At 56.0% G+C, this 15,988-nt stretch overlaps 8 protein-coding genes across 8 annotated transcripts; 4 read left to right on the top strand and 4 right to left on the bottom strand.

Moving 5' to 3' along the window:
• Positions 1-334: 334 nt before the first annotated feature.
• Positions 335-1,272, top strand: EI97DRAFT_435991 (ubiquitin-like protein). Its single transcript, XM_033798999.1, has 2 exons — positions 335-798; positions 876-1,272. Exons 1-2 carry the CDS (start codon positions 562-564, stop codon positions 933-935), a joined length of 297 nt encoding a protein of 98 aa, XP_033651108.1. The 5' UTR covers positions 335-561; the 3' UTR covers positions 936-1,272.
• EI97DRAFT_435990 (uncharacterized protein) lies at positions 1,243-2,532 on the bottom strand. The gene has a single exon (XM_033798998.1). The coding sequence runs from the start codon at positions 2,155-2,157 to the stop codon at positions 1,549-1,551; it is 609 nt and encodes a 202-aa protein (XP_033651107.1). The 5' UTR covers positions 2,158-2,532; the 3' UTR covers positions 1,243-1,548.
• EI97DRAFT_435989 (uncharacterized protein) lies at positions 2,443-5,561 on the top strand. Its single transcript, XM_033798997.1, has 4 exons — positions 2,443-3,341; positions 3,396-3,778; positions 3,827-4,037; positions 4,095-5,561. The coding sequence occupies exons 1-4, from the start codon at positions 2,913-2,915 to the stop codon at positions 5,298-5,300; spliced, it is 2,229 nt and encodes a 742-aa protein (XP_033651106.1). The 5' UTR covers positions 2,443-2,912; the 3' UTR covers positions 5,301-5,561.
• EI97DRAFT_444860 (ARM repeat-containing protein) lies at positions 5,548-8,206 on the bottom strand (the record flags this gene model as incomplete). The annotated part of the gene is made up of 3 exons (XM_033799926.1): positions 5,548-7,839; positions 7,891-8,036; positions 8,164-8,206. The coding sequence occupies 3 exons, from the start codon at positions 8,204-8,206 to the stop codon at positions 5,548-5,550; spliced, it is 2,481 nt and encodes an 826-aa protein (XP_033651105.1).
• A 361-nt stretch (positions 8,207-8,567) lies between these two features.
• On the top strand, positions 8,568-9,351 carry EI97DRAFT_452303 (uncharacterized protein; the record flags this gene model as incomplete). The annotated part of the gene is made up of 2 exons (XM_033800403.1): positions 8,568-9,281; positions 9,331-9,351. 2 exons carry the CDS (start codon positions 8,568-8,570, stop codon positions 9,349-9,351), a joined length of 735 nt encoding a protein of 244 aa, XP_033651104.1.
• Positions 9,352-9,601: 250 nt separating this feature from the next.
• EI97DRAFT_383304 (E set domain-containing protein) lies at positions 9,602-10,352 on the bottom strand (the record flags this gene model as incomplete). The annotated part of the gene is made up of 4 exons (XM_033795906.1): positions 9,602-9,732; positions 9,784-9,832; positions 9,887-10,200; positions 10,259-10,352. 4 exons carry the CDS (start codon positions 10,350-10,352, stop codon positions 9,602-9,604), a joined length of 588 nt encoding a protein of 195 aa, XP_033651103.1.
• An 874-nt stretch (positions 10,353-11,226) lies between these two features.
• On the top strand, positions 11,227-13,475 carry EI97DRAFT_153972 (uncharacterized protein). The gene is made up of 5 exons (XM_033793279.1): positions 11,227-11,675; positions 11,734-11,942; positions 12,004-12,163; positions 12,229-13,075; positions 13,135-13,475. Exons 1-5 carry the CDS (start codon positions 11,657-11,659, stop codon positions 13,157-13,159), a joined length of 1,260 nt encoding a protein of 419 aa, XP_033651102.1. The 5' UTR covers positions 11,227-11,656; the 3' UTR covers positions 13,160-13,475.
• A 422-nt stretch (positions 13,476-13,897) lies between these two features.
• EI97DRAFT_503423 (MFS general substrate transporter) lies at positions 13,898-15,925 on the bottom strand (the record flags this gene model as incomplete). The annotated part of the gene is made up of 2 exons (XM_033802784.1): positions 14,336-15,925; positions 13,898-13,941 (listed from the first exon to the last, which is right to left on the bottom strand). Exons 1-2 carry the CDS (start codon positions 15,639-15,641, stop codon positions 13,898-13,900), a joined length of 1,350 nt encoding a protein of 449 aa, XP_033651101.1. The 5' UTR covers positions 15,642-15,925.
• Between the last annotated feature and the right edge of the window lie 63 nt (positions 15,926-15,988).

The raw sequence follows: 15,988 nt of genomic DNA, 5'->3' as shown, positions 1-15,988 counted from the left end.
TGGTAACGATCACGTGAACAGATCAGTCTCGGATGAAAGTCAGGAACGAACAGCAAGAAGCCGACAGACTATCATGTGTGCAGAAAGTGAGTAAGAATAGTGTAATGGGCTTGTACGACTGCCAACTATAAATCACATAGTCTTGCCTTGGCTGGCAGGGTTTGGTGAAGGTGAGAGAACCCCGGCCCATCTGTTCTTTGAGCCGCCAACCCAACCCCGCTAGCCCGCTAGCCCTTATCGGTGTTCCCACCTCACTTCACTTTCCTGCGACTTCACAACCGCCAAACGCGTTTCCGCTCGCCACCGCTTCTTCTCCGACACTACATAAGGCTGTCATCTCTCCCGCAGCAGCTCCGTCCCTACACCTTCTCTGCTCGCTCCCTCTACGAACCTAGTCACCTACTATCCGCGCAAGCAAGCGACCTCGACGCGAACAACTAGTCAGTCCCGCCTCTTCTACATCCTTCCACGATCCCACTCTTACTACAAGCGCAACCTCGAGCTACTATCTGACAACCCGCAACTCCCAGATCCTCGTTCTTAACTGCATAACTGGTCACTATGTCAGACAACGACAACACGAATCACTACCAGCACCAGCCCGAGGAGCAGGCGCCTACAGAGCACCTGAACATCAAGGTCACGGACAACAACAATGAGGTCTTCTTCAAGATCAAGCGGACCACGCAGCTGAAGAAACTCATGGACGCCTTCTGCGAACGGCAAGGCAAATCGATTCAGAGCGTGCGCTTCTTGTTTGATGGGACGAGGGTACAGCCGCAGGATAATCCAGAGTCGGTGAGTTGGAGAAATCTCTTCGTGCGAATCTTACTTCGCTTCCAGGTTATGGATCATTTGCTAATACTGTTGATTAGCTCGGCATGGAGGACGGAGATACCCTCGAGGTCCACCAGGAACAGATTGGTGGCTGCTGAGACGCTGTGCTCTTCCTGCTGCACATTGCGGGCATCCAGACAACAGCCGATCATTTCGGACCCACACTCGGCATCCCGCTCTGCTCTGGTAACCGACCAATCCGCCGTGCTACATACCCTGCTACAAGTTTGGTGGTTGGGACGAGGAGTTCGAAGGCTAGGGTTTGATCTTGGGACACCTGATGCAATAGCTGGCTTTTGGTGAAGAATTGGCTACAGGGGAAGACTGACGACGGCTGCACACGGAGGGTAGTAGTGCCGTTTTTTCTTCAGTGTACCTTACTGAGGTCTTGATGGGAGGCCAATGTTAAATGAGGAATGGTTCATGAACACATTATCTCTGCGTTTCCTAATCTGAAACTGTGAGCTACTTATCGATGATTCCGGCATTTCTAAGCATCCAACCCATGCGCCCAGGGAGACCCAGATATTATCCAGATAAGACGAACGCCCTGGCACCTTTCCCAAACCGTTGTATCCAAATAGCAACCTCTCAACACCTTCCAAAGTCTCCAAACTGTCCAAATAGTCTCAACATCTGCCTTCCCCCCTCTGCCCCTCTATCATATCTAATCATTCATTCCCATTTTCACAAAACCAACGCTACCCCTCCCTAATCCTCCCAAACACTCCTCTTCCTCCTCTCCGCCTCCTCCCTCTCCCTCCTCTCCCTCTCCCTCTCTTCCTCCCTTCTCCTCCTCTCCTTCTCCCGCATAGCCCTGTCGTACTCCCTCTCCTCGGCCGTCCTCCGCGGCGCCTTCACGCCGAGCGCACCAGCAATCAATCGTCCCGCTACGGCCGTCGTTTTCTCCGGCCGGCGTGCCGGTGCCGTATTGGCTCCGCGCAGTGAGCTTTGCGGCGGTGATGCAGGGTTTAGCTGAGCGTAGGGGACGTTGTCGAATTCGAAGGGGGTGGGTGATGACGGTGTTGGTGGGGGAGGGTTCGGGGGTGCGGAGGTGGACGAGGGTGAGGCGGTGGTGGTGGCGGTTTTGATGGGTGTGATGGGGTTTTTATCTTGGGTTGCGGTTGGAGGAGTAGTAGAGGAGGAGGTATGGGGTTTTGAGGTTTGTGCATCTTTTGTAGGTTTCTCCTCGTCCGATGAGAGCGGTTCGTCGTCCCAGCTTTCGGCGACGGGGCCGGACTTGGGCTTGGTTTTTGTGGAGAGTTTGAGGTCGGAGAGGGTGCGGGTGATTTCGGCTTCGGTGGGCGTGGTGTGGGACATTGTGGTTGGGATAGTACTGGTGATGTTGTATCTGTCTATAGCTATGATGGGGGCGGGGTATTCGGATGTCAACTCTAAAGGACGGCTCGAGAATCGTAGATATATATAATGAGCGATGGGATTATTTTATGCTTGGAAGAAGTGCGGAGCGAGTAGTATACACGATGTGATGTTGAAAGCAATAGAGAGGAATTCTCGTGAAGGACTTCAGCTATCATCTACAATAAGTCGCAAGCTCTTGCTTAAATAGGCGTGGTGGGGCACTGGCAGCTACACAGCTCCCCCTCCTGAGACAACCACCACCGCTCCCCGGCCTTCCCTACAAGAACCCATAGATGCGGCTCAGCCTCATTGTTCCTCGACATCTCAAATATCCCCGTTTCTCGGCCACATTCGATGCAGGGTCAAGCACAAGCAGGATCCCGAGGTCGGGACATGGCCTCTGATTACAAGCTGAGGGGCTGTCGGTTACATGCATGTAGCCGTCTTGGGAAGAGCTTCGGTTATGGCGTTGTGAATTCGAGTGCGAATGACTCTCCTCCATGAGCGTTCTGCTCGGCCTGCTGTTCTGTTATCCAACCTTCGGGATGCTTGGATATATCGACGGAATGGCTACTCCAGACACCTCATAAAAGCGCCCTGACACCCAATCTCACTGCTCCACCAAAACCCAGAAGTCAACTAGACCGAGGTTAGATATCACAGTACTCTCTCCCCAAAACAAGCCTTGAAGTCCTCCCACCGCAACCACCAAGATGATACCTCACCGCTCGCGGCACCTAGGCCGCAAACTCTCCCTCTCACCTCGCATCCTTTCCTGCCGCTTCTCCACCACCACACGCCGCTCCGGCTACGACGACACGATCACAAACCTCAAAATCGGGAAGCACACTCGAGTCATTTTCCAAGGCTTCACAGGCAGGCAGGCCACCGCCAATGCGAAAGAGTCGATCGAATGGGGCACCAACATTGTTGGAGGCGTCAAGCCGAACGGTTCGGGCGAGCACCTGGGACTGCCTGTGTTGCCGTCTGTGAGGGCCGCCATGGAGCAGCTGAAGCCGGATGCGACGGGTATCTATGTAGCGGCGCATCAGGCGGCAGCGGCGATTGAAGAGGCCATTGAGGCCGAGGTGCCGCTGATTGTGGCGGTTGCGGAGCACATTCCGGTGCATGATATCATGAGGGTGAGTTGGGATTTGACTGATCCCATTAGTATCTATTCCAATTAAAATCCGCAGATACACTCGATTCTAGCCACACAGTCAAAGTCCCGGTTGGTGGGCGCCAATGCTCCTGGTATCATCTCAGCAATTGGTCACTGTAGGATCGGTTTCCAACCTCTACCTACCTTCTCCCCTGGCCATATCGGGATTGTAGCCAAGTCCGGGACGCTGTCGTATGAGACTGTCGGCTCATTGACGCGTGCTGGCTTGGGACAGAGTTTATGCGTTGGAATGGGCGGAGATGTGATTGCAGGGACCGATTTCGTGGACGCTCTCAAGGTGTTTGAGACTGACGAAGATACGGAGGCTATCATTCTCGTGGGAGAGGTGGGAGGCACGGCGGAGGAGGAGGCGGCGGATTGGATTCGGGATTACAAGAAGCGTGTTACCGATCCCAAGTATGTTTCGCCCGTCCCACGTGCCTAGACGACACTGACGGATTTTAGACCCATTGCTGCCGTTATAGGCGGCTTCAACGCTGTCCCAGGAAAGGTCATGGGCCACGCTGGTGCATGGACCGGTCTTGGAGAGGGTACTGCTGAGTCCAAGTATAAGGCGCTGGAGAGTGCTGGTGTCACCATGGTGGACCATCCGGCGAAGTTTGGCGGTGTCATGAAAGAGATTCTGGCGAAGTCTGGCCGGAATGTAAGAAAGATAGTAAGCTCTTATCCACTACGTACCTCCAGTCACATTGTATACTAACTTCACCCCGAGAAACAATCCACCGCCCAAACCAAACAACAAAGCCGTTCATACCACACCTACCGGCGTCCTGTCGTCCCCTCTGCCTTCTCTCCCCACGTCCTTGACCGCCACCAACATCGCTCCCTCCACCTCTCCCCCTCCCAATCCACCACTCTCCTCCAATCCTACGAAATATCCGTCTCCTCCTCCACCACCTCCTCCCCCAACACCCCCAACACTTCCTCCACCCACTTCCTCGGCATCACCATCGCCCGCTCCGCTCGCAAACCCTGCATCATCGCCGCCCCGCCCTCGCACCCGAACCACCTCCCCACCCGCGTCCACCGCTTCCCCTTCGACTACCTTTCCGGCCCCTCCCACGAAGCCATCACCTCGGCCCTCGCCCACGCCCAGCTCGACGCCGCGCCCGCGAAGGCAAAAGCCGAGGCCGCCGCTCTGATACGGAAACTGTGGACGTTATTCCGTGAGAAAGAAGGGATCCAAACGAGCGTGAGTCTGACTGTTAAAGAAGAGGAAGGGGAAGGGGAAGACGGGATTGATGTCTACGAACCGTATCTCTTCTTCGACGACGCGGCGTTTAAGAGTAACGGGCGGCATGCGGAGCTCCACGCTCTGCGCGACCCGAGCACGATACCAGAGGTGGAGCTCGAGGCCGAGAGGAATGGAATCGTATTCGTACGGCTCGATGCTCCGGTCCAGGGCTCAAATGCAGCAGAGTCACATGTCGATTCGCAGGACGCATCCGCTCCTCCGAAAGAAAAGGGGCCTAGGAACTTCATAGGCACCCTCGTCAACGGCGCAGGCCTCGCAATGAATACCATCGACGTTCTGCATTTCCGCCTCTCCCAGCACTCCGACTCTCCAACATACCCCTCAAACTTCCTCGACACAGGCGGCAAAGCCACCGCCTCCACCATCGCAACCTCGTTCCAGCTCATCCTTTGCGACCCCCGCGTCGCCGTCATCTTCGTCAACATCTTCGGGGGGCTGACGCTGTGCGACATGATTGCCGAGGGCATCATCATGGCGTTCAAGGAAGTGGGGGTCGAGGTTCCTGTCGTCGTGAGGTTGAGGGGTACGAATGAGGAGGTGGGGAGGAGTGTGTTGGCAAGGGCTGGGTTGCCGATTCGTGCGTTTGAGGACTTTGAGGATGCGGTTAGGGAGGTGGGGAGGTTGGCTGGGAGGGCTGCGAGGGGCGAAGGAGTAGAGGAGTGAAGAGTGGGTTGTTTGTTGTTGGAAAGGGATGGATTGGGAAACGTAAGCACGTCTTCAATGAGGAGCTGGGTATGATCTATGCATATTCGAGGGAGGCGTGGGTAGAGAGAGAGAGAGCCATGAGCATTTGCATAGCGTATCGTATATTCGGTTGAATAGGTTCTTGCTTCAACATGCGCAATCGCACATGTCGATCGGGGTTGGCCCAAGCACAAAGCAACTTGTGCATATATTGTGACCAGCGGTGCTACCTCACAAGCTTAGCCCCCTCGTCTTCCTCGCTCTCCGTCTCGTACTCCTCTTCCTCCTCCTCAGTCTCATACTCGCTCTCCTCCTCCTCACTCTCCGTCTCCCCCTCCTCCCCCTCCTCCTCAGCCAACCACTCATCCAACGTCTTCTCCTTCTCCTTCTCCCTGGCTCCCCCAACCCCATTCGACGGCGACGAGGACAACGGCGCCCCAACGAAACCCCTCCCCCCAACCGCCTCATCCAACCTCTGCGCCGCACTAACCCCTCGACCCATCCCTTCAACCTCATACGCCGAAGAACCAGCACCCACCTCTTCCCTCAACCGCGGATCCGGCTCCTCTCCCTCCTTCACCCACTCCGGCAACCCTTCTTCCCCCCTCAACCCCCCAACTCCACCCTCATCTCCAATCACCAAACTCGCACTACCTAGGACATACCCCTTTCTGGTCTCACTCGGGCTCGGTGCATGCGGGACCGGTTTCGGTGCCAAGAGGAGGAGCGAGGCGAGTTGCGTGGACGAGGGGGTCGACAGCAGGGCTTTGTAGACGCGGGTGCGGTCGCGGAGGTCGTACGACGTGTCGTAGCGGGCAAGGAGGAGGATGTAGTGGTAGAGGGATTCAATGGGGTGGGGCAGGTTGGCAGGTGGTTGCTGCTCTCGGTCAAGAGCGTCGTGGTTGTCGAGGTGAGGATCACGGAATCCGCCTTCTTCTTGGAAGCCTTCGAGGACGGGGGGAGATGGTTGGAGGTTCGACGGTTTGGGCGGCTCGGAAGGCGGGTTTGAGTTGAGGTGGTGGACGTAGACTTTGGCCGCCAGGAGCACAATTTGCAACTTTGCGGGTTCCGCCTCGTCCGCGAATCCCTTGGCCAATATGCGTAACACATCGGCGGCGATGTTATTCTCCGGATCCAGACCGGCGAATTCTCCAACAAGCCAGATAATGCTCGCCCTCGCCTGCGGACTGGTCGCGGCATCCAGATGCTTCGCTAACCGAACGACGGTCGTCCGATGGCTCTGCGGATCCCTCTGAATCAGATGACGGATGACCTCCAAGCTCTCGGCCACGAGACGCGCATCTGCAGACCCGATGTGGGCAAGCAGAAGTCGCAGGCACCGTGCCGAGGTTTTCGGGCTCGTAGCACTGCTCTGCGAACAGCGGCCTATGGCTCGAACGGCCTCCTTCACCAGTCCCGGATCCAGACTCCCCGAATGCGAAAAGTGGCTCAGTTCGGCCAAGATTAGGCTCTGTAGCTTGGGTGGTGCGTAGGGGAATATTAGAGTGAGGAGCTCCAGTTTTAGGCGCCAGATATGCGGAGCATCCGTCGATTGGACGAGGAAATGAGTGTAGTAATTCACAAATGGCTGTGGGTGAGAAAGGCAGACCTGCACGATATTGTAGAGCGCGATATGCTGCACGTCTGGCGTCGACCGCAAGAGAGCAACCAAGGGGCCGATGGCCGTCTGAAGATATTCCGGAGTCCCTAGGTAGAGGTATCCCCTCGCAACAGCTATTACCACAGCTGCATTCCTGGACTGGAGAAGAGGCTGACAGGACTTGAGCAACAGTTCCAGATCTGGGTCCAGGATGACCACTTCATCCATTTCTTGCTCGTCCTCCTTCTCTTCCGACTCGCTGTCGGAGTCGTAAAAGCCTTTGGCAGACTTCGTTGGTGCTGAATGATTGTTTGCATTAGCCTTCTTCACCTTCTTTGTCCGCCGTGGGAAACATTTCCGCGCATACACCACCATGAGCCGCAGGGTAGCCAGTTGACCCCACTCATCCATGTCAACCAGCTTGCGGACCAGAGAGCGGTAGTGTGGATGTATCAGATCCAGCCGATTCGGGCACACTTCGAGGAAAGCAGCTACCGCCGCACCAGTGACGAAGTACTGCTTGTCACCTAGTAGTGTTGACAAGTAGTCGAGGAGCTGCGGTTCCGTCGCCGGATCTAGCCTGTAACACTTGGGTATAGCCAGGGCAGCAGCGCGCCTCACATATGGCGACATATCGCCTACCCCTCGCTTGATACCCAGACTGACGATTTGGCTTATTACTGGCACCCGTATCCCAGACATGACGCGCAGGGCGAGGGCACGTAGTTGGGGGTTCTGGTCTGTCAAGGATTTCTGAATCGTGTTGATTGATAGCAAGGCGGTGTCGGGCTCATGTTCGGCATGGTGGAGGAGGTAGATGTAGACGAGCTTCTTGACTTGGAGGGATGGCGACGCGATGTTCTTGATTACGTGACTGAAGAAGGGGAGGGTTTGGGAGGGTGGTTGTCGATACGACATCTAGAAACTGTTCAGCGTGCGCACACGGGAATTGAGAGCTAGTCGGCCTACCGTAACCACTCTCCTGAGGCCATCCAGCACATCGCGCTCCGAGCGGCTGTCCAGCAACTTCTTAAGCTGGCTCGAAGGGAGCAGCCGCGTAGGCGGCCTCCTCGCATTGCTCACATCGCGGGCGGCTTCGAGGGTCAGTTCGCGAGCTGTAGCAAGGGACCAGTGAGCATAGTTGGACGGATGCATAGCTTGAGAGCAGCACAAACGTACGCTCGCATCAAGGGAGGCGGGAGGGCAAGGCGAAGAGTGTGGCTGAACGGGGGAGAGACGCACCCGTTTCCAGCATGCTCGAGATGTTTGAGATGGAGAGCGCCATGGCGTTAATACTACCGATCGGCTTGCTCCGAGGAGCACCAGGGCTGGGCTCTGTGATTTATGCAGAGGTGGGCAAGGGACGGTGGAGTGTTTCGGTGGGTGAGCAGAGTTGTGCTTGTGCTGGTGACGTGAGCGTCTGCAGTTCGCTCCGGGGCTGCTGAGATGCGGGCCCACCTATCCTGGCGTGGTGGGTGAAAGACAAATGGTGGGGGTTTCGCCGGGGGGAAGTGGGAACGCGAGCTAAACCGTTCTAGGACAGCTCCAATAGGTCCACCCCCACCATCGCAAGAAAGCTCCAGATTGTGAACTTCGAGGTCCATTCATCAACACGAGAGCTTCCCAGCAGAATCCGAAATGGAGCCATGCCCTTCCAGCCCACCGTCCTGCACCCCTTGACCCTTCCAGCCCTCTTAGACGCCATCCTCGCAGCACAGCACACCCCCCAGGCATCTCGCACCACCCTCATCGTCTGCTCCAGCAGGGAAGACTTCCTGCAGGACTTGGCGCAGTCGGCTCGCAGTCATGAAGATCAGGAATCAGCTGAACAACGGCTGCAGCAATTGACGGCTCCGACGTTGAGGAATCTGATGACGGCGAAGCATGTCGAAGTGATGTTTTGCCCGTCGGTGCCCGTGTTGCTGGCATACCTTACGGCATGCAGTGTGCAGAGGGACGTGTCGGGAGAGGGATCGGAGAGGAGGACGCTTGTGCTGGCGAATCCGCTGTCATTACATGTGCCGACGCCTTACTTTTCGGCTCAGGGGCTATCCAGGACTTTTGCAGCAGCCGTGGAAACGGCCATAAGAGTGCATGCTAGACTATTCGTCGTTGAAGCTCAAGGGTCACATAGGAAAACCGGACATGGCGATGCGGAAGATGAAGTGGACGCAGCAATGAGGGAGGCTGATGAGGCTATCCCCGAGAAACCAGAGACCCAAGGGGATCCTTGGGAGCAGGAAGTGCCAATCTTGAATGACTCTGTGAGAAGGTTGCCTTCGGGCGGTGGGGAGCGGTCATGGGCGGGTCGCACTGTCAAAGTCAATAGGGTCGCTGCAAGATGGTTTCGGTTCTGCAGAGTAAAGGAGGGCAAAGAGGGAGGCTTAGATTTCGAGCATTGAGACACAGGCAGAGCGAGCAGGAGACTGAAAGCGAAAGGCCGAGTCGGCCATGGATTTTGCTCGAATCACCAAGTACCTTTGGACCAACACACTTGTCCGCACTCCGAATCGTCAAGATCATCATTCGTTCGCAACCCCAGATCTGAAGAGATCAATGTTGCCTTGTATGGAACATGCACCCTTCTCTCACACGACATCAATTCGGCTTGCCTAGGCGCTATGCCCGTAGGGCTAGACTTAGATTCTTTGCATCAAATCAAAAGAACAGAGTCGATCCACTACCAGTCCTTCTCAACGTTGAAAGCCCACTCGAATTGAAGATGCGTCTCGTTGTCGTCGTCGATGAACTTGGAGACGGCCTTGTACTTGCCACGTCCGAGCATGCCCGAGGGGGCCGTGTCTGGCTCAACTGCAATGTCCTGGTCAGCTCAGAACCGCTAGTGCAATCCAGGATACATACACTTCTTCTCGTAGAATGGCTTGTCTTTTGTATTGGGACCGTAGGAGCCCTGGCAAGGGTCAGCAAGGGGCTATTTTGTGTAGTAAGGGGATATTGAACATACAATCATCTCCTGGTGCTTCTGGCTGAGACCCGCGCGCTTCACGACCTGGAGGTACTTCAAGCCAGACAAGATCTGGTGCTGGACCTTGAAAGTGACCTTCATGCGGAACTCGGCACCCTCCTTGATTGTGAAGGGCTTGGTCTTGAGGGTCTCGAGGGAGGAGGGGTCCTTTAGGTCGATGATGATGTCCGGGCGGCCCTGGACTTCGAGACCCAGGGAGAGGATGATGCACTTGCGGGGATCGTTGGGGTCGGAGAGGTCGCCGCCTCCGATGAGGGACTCTTTCCACTTGCGTACGGATTCATCGTTCTTGTCTGCAGGGCCATGTCGTCAACAAAGGGGGATGTGCAGAGGGTGTGGGAGGTTACGTACCTAGCTCCTTCAACTCTTCAATGGTGCGCTGCTGGCCGACCTTGAAGCCGGCAGTCTGCTCGGGCTTCAATTCTTCGTCGTTGTCGCCAGCCATTGTGTGGACAGTGGTTGCAGTTGCAGAGAGGGAGTGAATGGGGGTTCAATTGGGCGTGGTGTTGAGAGTTGTTTTTGGTGGGGTCCAGTCAAGGAGAGTGGAGGCACAGAGGCACAACGGGCAGACGATCTAGATGCTTGGGCTGGGGGTCCATGGCCGCAGCGGGGCAAAGGCTGCAATAGCTGCTTTCACCGCAACTTTGAATCTGGGACACTGCAACGCCGAGGCCATGTCCGATTCTACCAAGTACTGCCATGAATGCTTTGCCATGGTAATGCAGGCCGCGTTACCGACTCCTCTTGTACATACGGGTGTACGGTCGAGCTGGAGCTGTCTCCAGGGAGCAAAACTGCCTCATATTCTAGCCGACGGATAGCTTGGTTGGGGGTTGTGTAAACCAGACCTGATGCTGTAGGTGACGACTTGGAGAAGACATGGTCATTGTAGAATAAGGAATGGAATTCCGGAGAGCAAGGAGAATAGTCATCGGACGTCAATTCAGGTCCCTTTCTTCGGGCAGTGTACTCCGTACATGAGAGTATTAAAGCAACATTGCGGTACGTGGCCAAGATGGGAAGAGTGGACCAAAAAGGAAGCTTGGGGGAGAAAGGCGCTATTCCGCTTCGAGGCTGCATACATCTCTCCCGATGCCTAGGTAGGTAGTCTACCAATTCACCCCTCCCAATCTCATGTGTCGGCGAAACGAAACGACGCATAGGTTTAGTTTACTTTAATTCCGCCCAAGCAACGAGACAGAAGCGCAGAAGATTTCGACGCTGTACTTTCTGTACCGAGTACCCGTAAAAGCGACGAACCTGTCAACGTGGGGAGGCTGGTCGGCCCGCCAGCCAACCAATGACATTGCGTGCCAGGATCATCTATGAACTGTCCAAGTCACCCCGGACCGCCCAGCTCCCCCCATCCACGGGCCCTCTGCGCCAGACTTCCTTCATCCTCTTCCTCTTTTGCATCGCTCTCCGTACCACCCACGCTTACCTCTGCATCTCGACAGCGCCTCCGAGTCGCCCTCTCTTGTCGCTGCGCATTTCTTGCATCACGACCGCGGCTCCCGCTTGATCGTGTTGCGCCGCCAATCGAGGAAGCCCTGCCGTTGCGCGCACCCGAGGACACGTTCACGTCACGTCCCCGTCCCGTCGCCGCATCCACCACCTGCACCTTTCCTCCCGCGCTGCGCGCATCTTTAGTACTACTCCTATCGTCTTGTAATATTCTCACCTCACACCATACTTCGGAAATGGTCACCAAGCGCACCCTCCCCGCCCGGAGAAACCCTCTGCTGGACGATGAAAACTCTCCGCGTATGTATCTTCTCCGCCTTTACTCTCCGCAGCCCGACCTCTCATCACTAACGCTGCTGCAGACGAGGAGCTGCTGAAGAGGCGACGATTGGGCCAGACCAACCTCGCCGTCAAGCCAGGCATTGTCGGCGTCTCCGATCAAACCAAGGCCGAGCACTTGGGTACCTTTGACTACGCGCATTTGCGCGTGCCGCTCCCCAGGGACCTCCATGGGTCCGGCATCTTCGGTCTCAAGACCGCGACCACGTATCCCGAGTCATATTTCTTGATGGTACGCAGATGGAACCTTGACGCGTTCGACCCTGGCAACAGATGGACTGACGAAAGGATAGAGGCGAAGTAACGATGGCTACATCAGTTCCACGGGCATGTTCAAGGCTGCGTTCCCTTGGGCGTCGCTGGCCGAGGAGGAAGCCGAGCGAAGGTATCAGAAGACTTTCCGGTCGGCGGGCCGCGAGGAAGCTGGAAGCGTTTGGATCGCGCCAGAGGAAGGTAAGCCGTCATGCGCGAAATTCACATCGTTTTCATCAGCGACTAACGCCTTGTCTCTTCTACAGCCCTCAAGTTGGCCGACGACTACGGTTTGCGCCGCTGGATCGTGGCTCTGCTGGACCCCAGCCCCATAGAGGTTTCCACGAAAGATAGGCACAACCCGAACATCAAGACTCCACCCATCTTCGACATTAACAAGGCTACTACTAGTCCTGCTGCTACCAGTGCCACCACTGCCACCACTGCTGCTCCCGTCCTACCACCCAGCTCGTCGCTCCGCTCTACACGCGCAAGGTCGACCCGCTCCGCATCTCCTAGCAAGATCGCGACGCCAAGCCGCAAGATTGCCAGCCCACGCAAGTCACGGGCCACGCGGAGCTCAGCCAAGGCGGGACCTACGAACGGAGAGGAAGTGGTAGAGATGACGGCGACTGAAGCCGTAGAGGTGACTGCGACATCGGGCTCGCTGCAGACTGTGACCGAGACGGGCTCGGTGGTGACGGAGTCCGTCGCATCCGAGCCGGCGGAGGACGAGCCCAAGGAGCCCAGTACGGTGCGCATCGAGGTTGAGGAGCGTGTCGAGCAGCACGGCGACGTGGAGACGAGAAACACGAACGTCAAGATCGACGTCCCTGCAGACCACCCCGAACTGCCCACGCCCGATGACCCTACCAAGATGATCGAGGAGGCCAGGCGGATGGTGGAAGAGGCCCGCGAGCTCGACAAGGCTGCCGGAGTGGATGTTACGTCGTCGAAGCGCAAGGCAGAGGATCTGGTATCAGAGGACGCGGAGGCGGCTGAAGAGCGACCGGTCAAGGTGGCGCGGAGGGTCGAGACGACGGAGCAGCGGTGGAAGAAGGAGAAGGTGACGAGGAGGGCGCTTGTGGGGATGGGCATCATGGCTGCTATCGGGTATGTTTTTGAAGTTTGTACCCTTTCCGTGGATCCACTTTGCTAACTGTGTTCTCTAGGACGGCCTTCCAGTACTTTGCGTAGGCAACGCGCTCACGTCCGGTCTCCACGGCTGTGTTCAACGTGTAGGAAAGTCGCACATGGTTGGATACTCCGCCTCATCTTACCCCCCTTCCCCATTACCCCTTACTCTCTACTTTTTGGTCCCCAGTGTTCGCAGATACCACCCTAGCCCGCCTACTCCTACTTCATTCCAATCTCTCCCTCCATCTTGAGCCCACATCACGAGATGACTGTTGATATACTTTTTCTCTTACCGGCGTAAGGAAAGGATCCGGTGGTCGTCATTGTGGTTCTAGTTCTGTCTTTCGGTTTTCTTATTGTCTCGGTTTGTTTTGCGCCTTCCAGGGCCACTTGCTCGCTCAGATGGAGAGAACAGAGGAGAGTACAGAGAAGGAAGAAGAGGGAAGAGAGGGGATATTTGGTGGTGCGGGTACAAGGAGTATTGGCCGTGGAACGCAGTGATTGATTGAGTGATTGGGTGAATTGAAGTAGATTATTTAATGGCATTTTCGGCACCCCCTTGTCTCAACTACTATCTCTGACGTTAGATTTGGTTTGGGTTGACGATCGATGGTTGATTCCGGTCTGTCGTTTCTGTAGGATTTTCTTCTTTTCTTGGGTTGGGGGTGCAGGGTAGGATGGTGTGGCGTCGTTAGAGGGTTAGAATATTGGAAGGGAGAAGGGACGGATGGGAGAGTGAAGACGAGTGGATGTTTGAGGGGGTTGTATAGATGGTGGAGTTGAGAATGGTGATTTCTGTCAGTTGCAGTCTGGTGTCGTGCTTGGTGGTGCATGTGTTTTGGCTGTATTGTGTCAAATATATCCAGACTATTAACAAGTTAAGTGCCGGGTCGCTCGTCCTGAACCGTAAAAAAAGGAGATATTGATGGAAAGTAAACATAATAGGAAATGCACGAAGCATCAAGAGACTAGAGTCTATTCTATTCTCTAATATACAACTCTTGATCTCCTGAATACTACAGATTCCTCTACAAATAAGCACCATCAACATCCCCATCCACTCCACCACCTCCCCCTCCCCCATCACCTACCACCGCCCAACCACCCACCACGCCAACGCCGCCGTCCCCGCACACATCCCCGCCAACCCCCCATTCATCCCCCCATACCCAACCCACTCCCTCAAACCCCCACTCACCAGCGGCCCCACCGTCAACCCAGCACTCCACAACATACTATTCAGCCCATAAAGCTGCGCATACGGCGGCGCCGCCACCCCGCCAAACACGTCCCTATTCTCCTCAAAGTACGCCTCCAAAAGCCGGCCTGACTCGACGATGGACGTCGAATTGATGACCGCCATGCCGACGCCGTTGGCCGCGAGGAGCACCGCGTAGAATAATATCTGCATGCCTCTTCCTATTGATCCTTTTATGGGATCCATGAAGGGCAGGCCGAGGGTTGCGAGTGCGAGGGCGAGGAAAGAAAAGCCAGCGACGGCGAGGGGACGGGTGCCGAAGGTGTCGACTGCGGCGCCGAAGACGGGGCTGAGGAAGAAGTCGGCGAAGCCGAGGGGGAAGAAGAGGAGGCCTGCCGAGAGGCTGGTGAAGGAGAAGGAGGCGGATGCGACGAGTGGGACGGTGGCGTCGAAGGCGCCGATGAGGAAGGCTTGGACGAAGGAGAAGAGGAGGGCGACGGGGAGGGGTGGGAAGAGGAGGGTGAGGAGGAGGGGGAAGGTGGTGGTGAGGGGGTTGGTGGGTTGGGGGAGTTTGTAGGGCGAGGGATGGGAGGGGGAACGGGAACGGGAACGGGAGGGAGGGAGGAGGGAAGTTTGTTCGTCCGGTTCGTCTGTGTTTGAAGGGGAGGAAGAAGACGGGGAACTGGTTTCGTCTTCGTCTTCGTCGTCGACGTCCATGTATTTCGCAGCAACGCGCTTCTCAATCATGAGGACTCGCATGATGAAGTCGACGACCAACAGCGCGATTCCCAGCCCAAACACCGCCTTATACTCAGCCTTCTCGTAAAGGAGTCCCCCAACAATAGGCGCAAACAGCGTCGCCACGGAGCAGAAGCTGAAAATGGTACCGATCGTCTTTCCCAGGTTCTGCTGACCCACCGTCTCTACTAAGAGCGTCATGCCAATGGTCCACACGACGCCTCCAGCTGCGCCTTGCAGGAACCTTGCAATGACAAGGACGGGCACCGATTGCCCCACGGCCAGCAGAATGGTCGAGAGTAACTGCATCGCCAATCCCAAGAGGAACGGTAACTGGCGCGACGAGACGAGTTTATCCGCCAGCACGCCGGTGATGGGGGATGCGAGACAAGAGGCTCCGGCGTTCACGGCGAGGAGCATGGATATGGTGGATTGGAATTTGGAGTCGGGAATGTGGATGCGGTCTTGCAGCATGAAGGGGAGGACGGGGACGATGATGCCGTAGAGGAACATGTCTGTGAAGGCGGCTAGGCCAACGGTGGTGCAGACGAAGAGGGTGGAGGAGCGCCATGGGAGGCCGACGGGGATGGAGGAGGTGAATGTCATGATGGTTTTGGCGGAGTTCTGGGAGAGTATATGGTCTTTGGTTTTGCTCTTATATCTCTTGCCGTATAAATCGTATAATCTCGAATACACCGCCTAAAGCGGGGATTAAACTGGCAGTAGGACAGGCCAATAGGAGGGATTATAATAGCTAGAGATCTGCGGACGGAAAGCAACAGAATCTCTTCCTTCTCTTGAGTCAGGAGCAGACTTTTGAAAAATTGAAAGTGTTGAGATCATGTTGTGGAGTCCAGTCTGGTAGAAGCGACTAGGTAGAGGGGTCCAGGCGCTCGTGTATAAATAATGACGAGAGCCGTGGACGTTGAATCTGAATATCTCTGATAGCAGCA

The sequence above is a fragment of the Westerdykella ornata genome (assembly GCF_010094085.1).
Source record: "Westerdykella ornata strain CBS 379.55 unplaced genomic scaffold EI97scaffold_26, whole genome shotgun sequence".
NCBI classification, from domain to species: domain Eukaryota; kingdom Fungi; phylum Ascomycota; class Dothideomycetes; order Pleosporales; family Sporormiaceae; genus Westerdykella; species Westerdykella ornata.
This window is presented reverse-complemented; position numbering and strand designations above follow the sequence as displayed.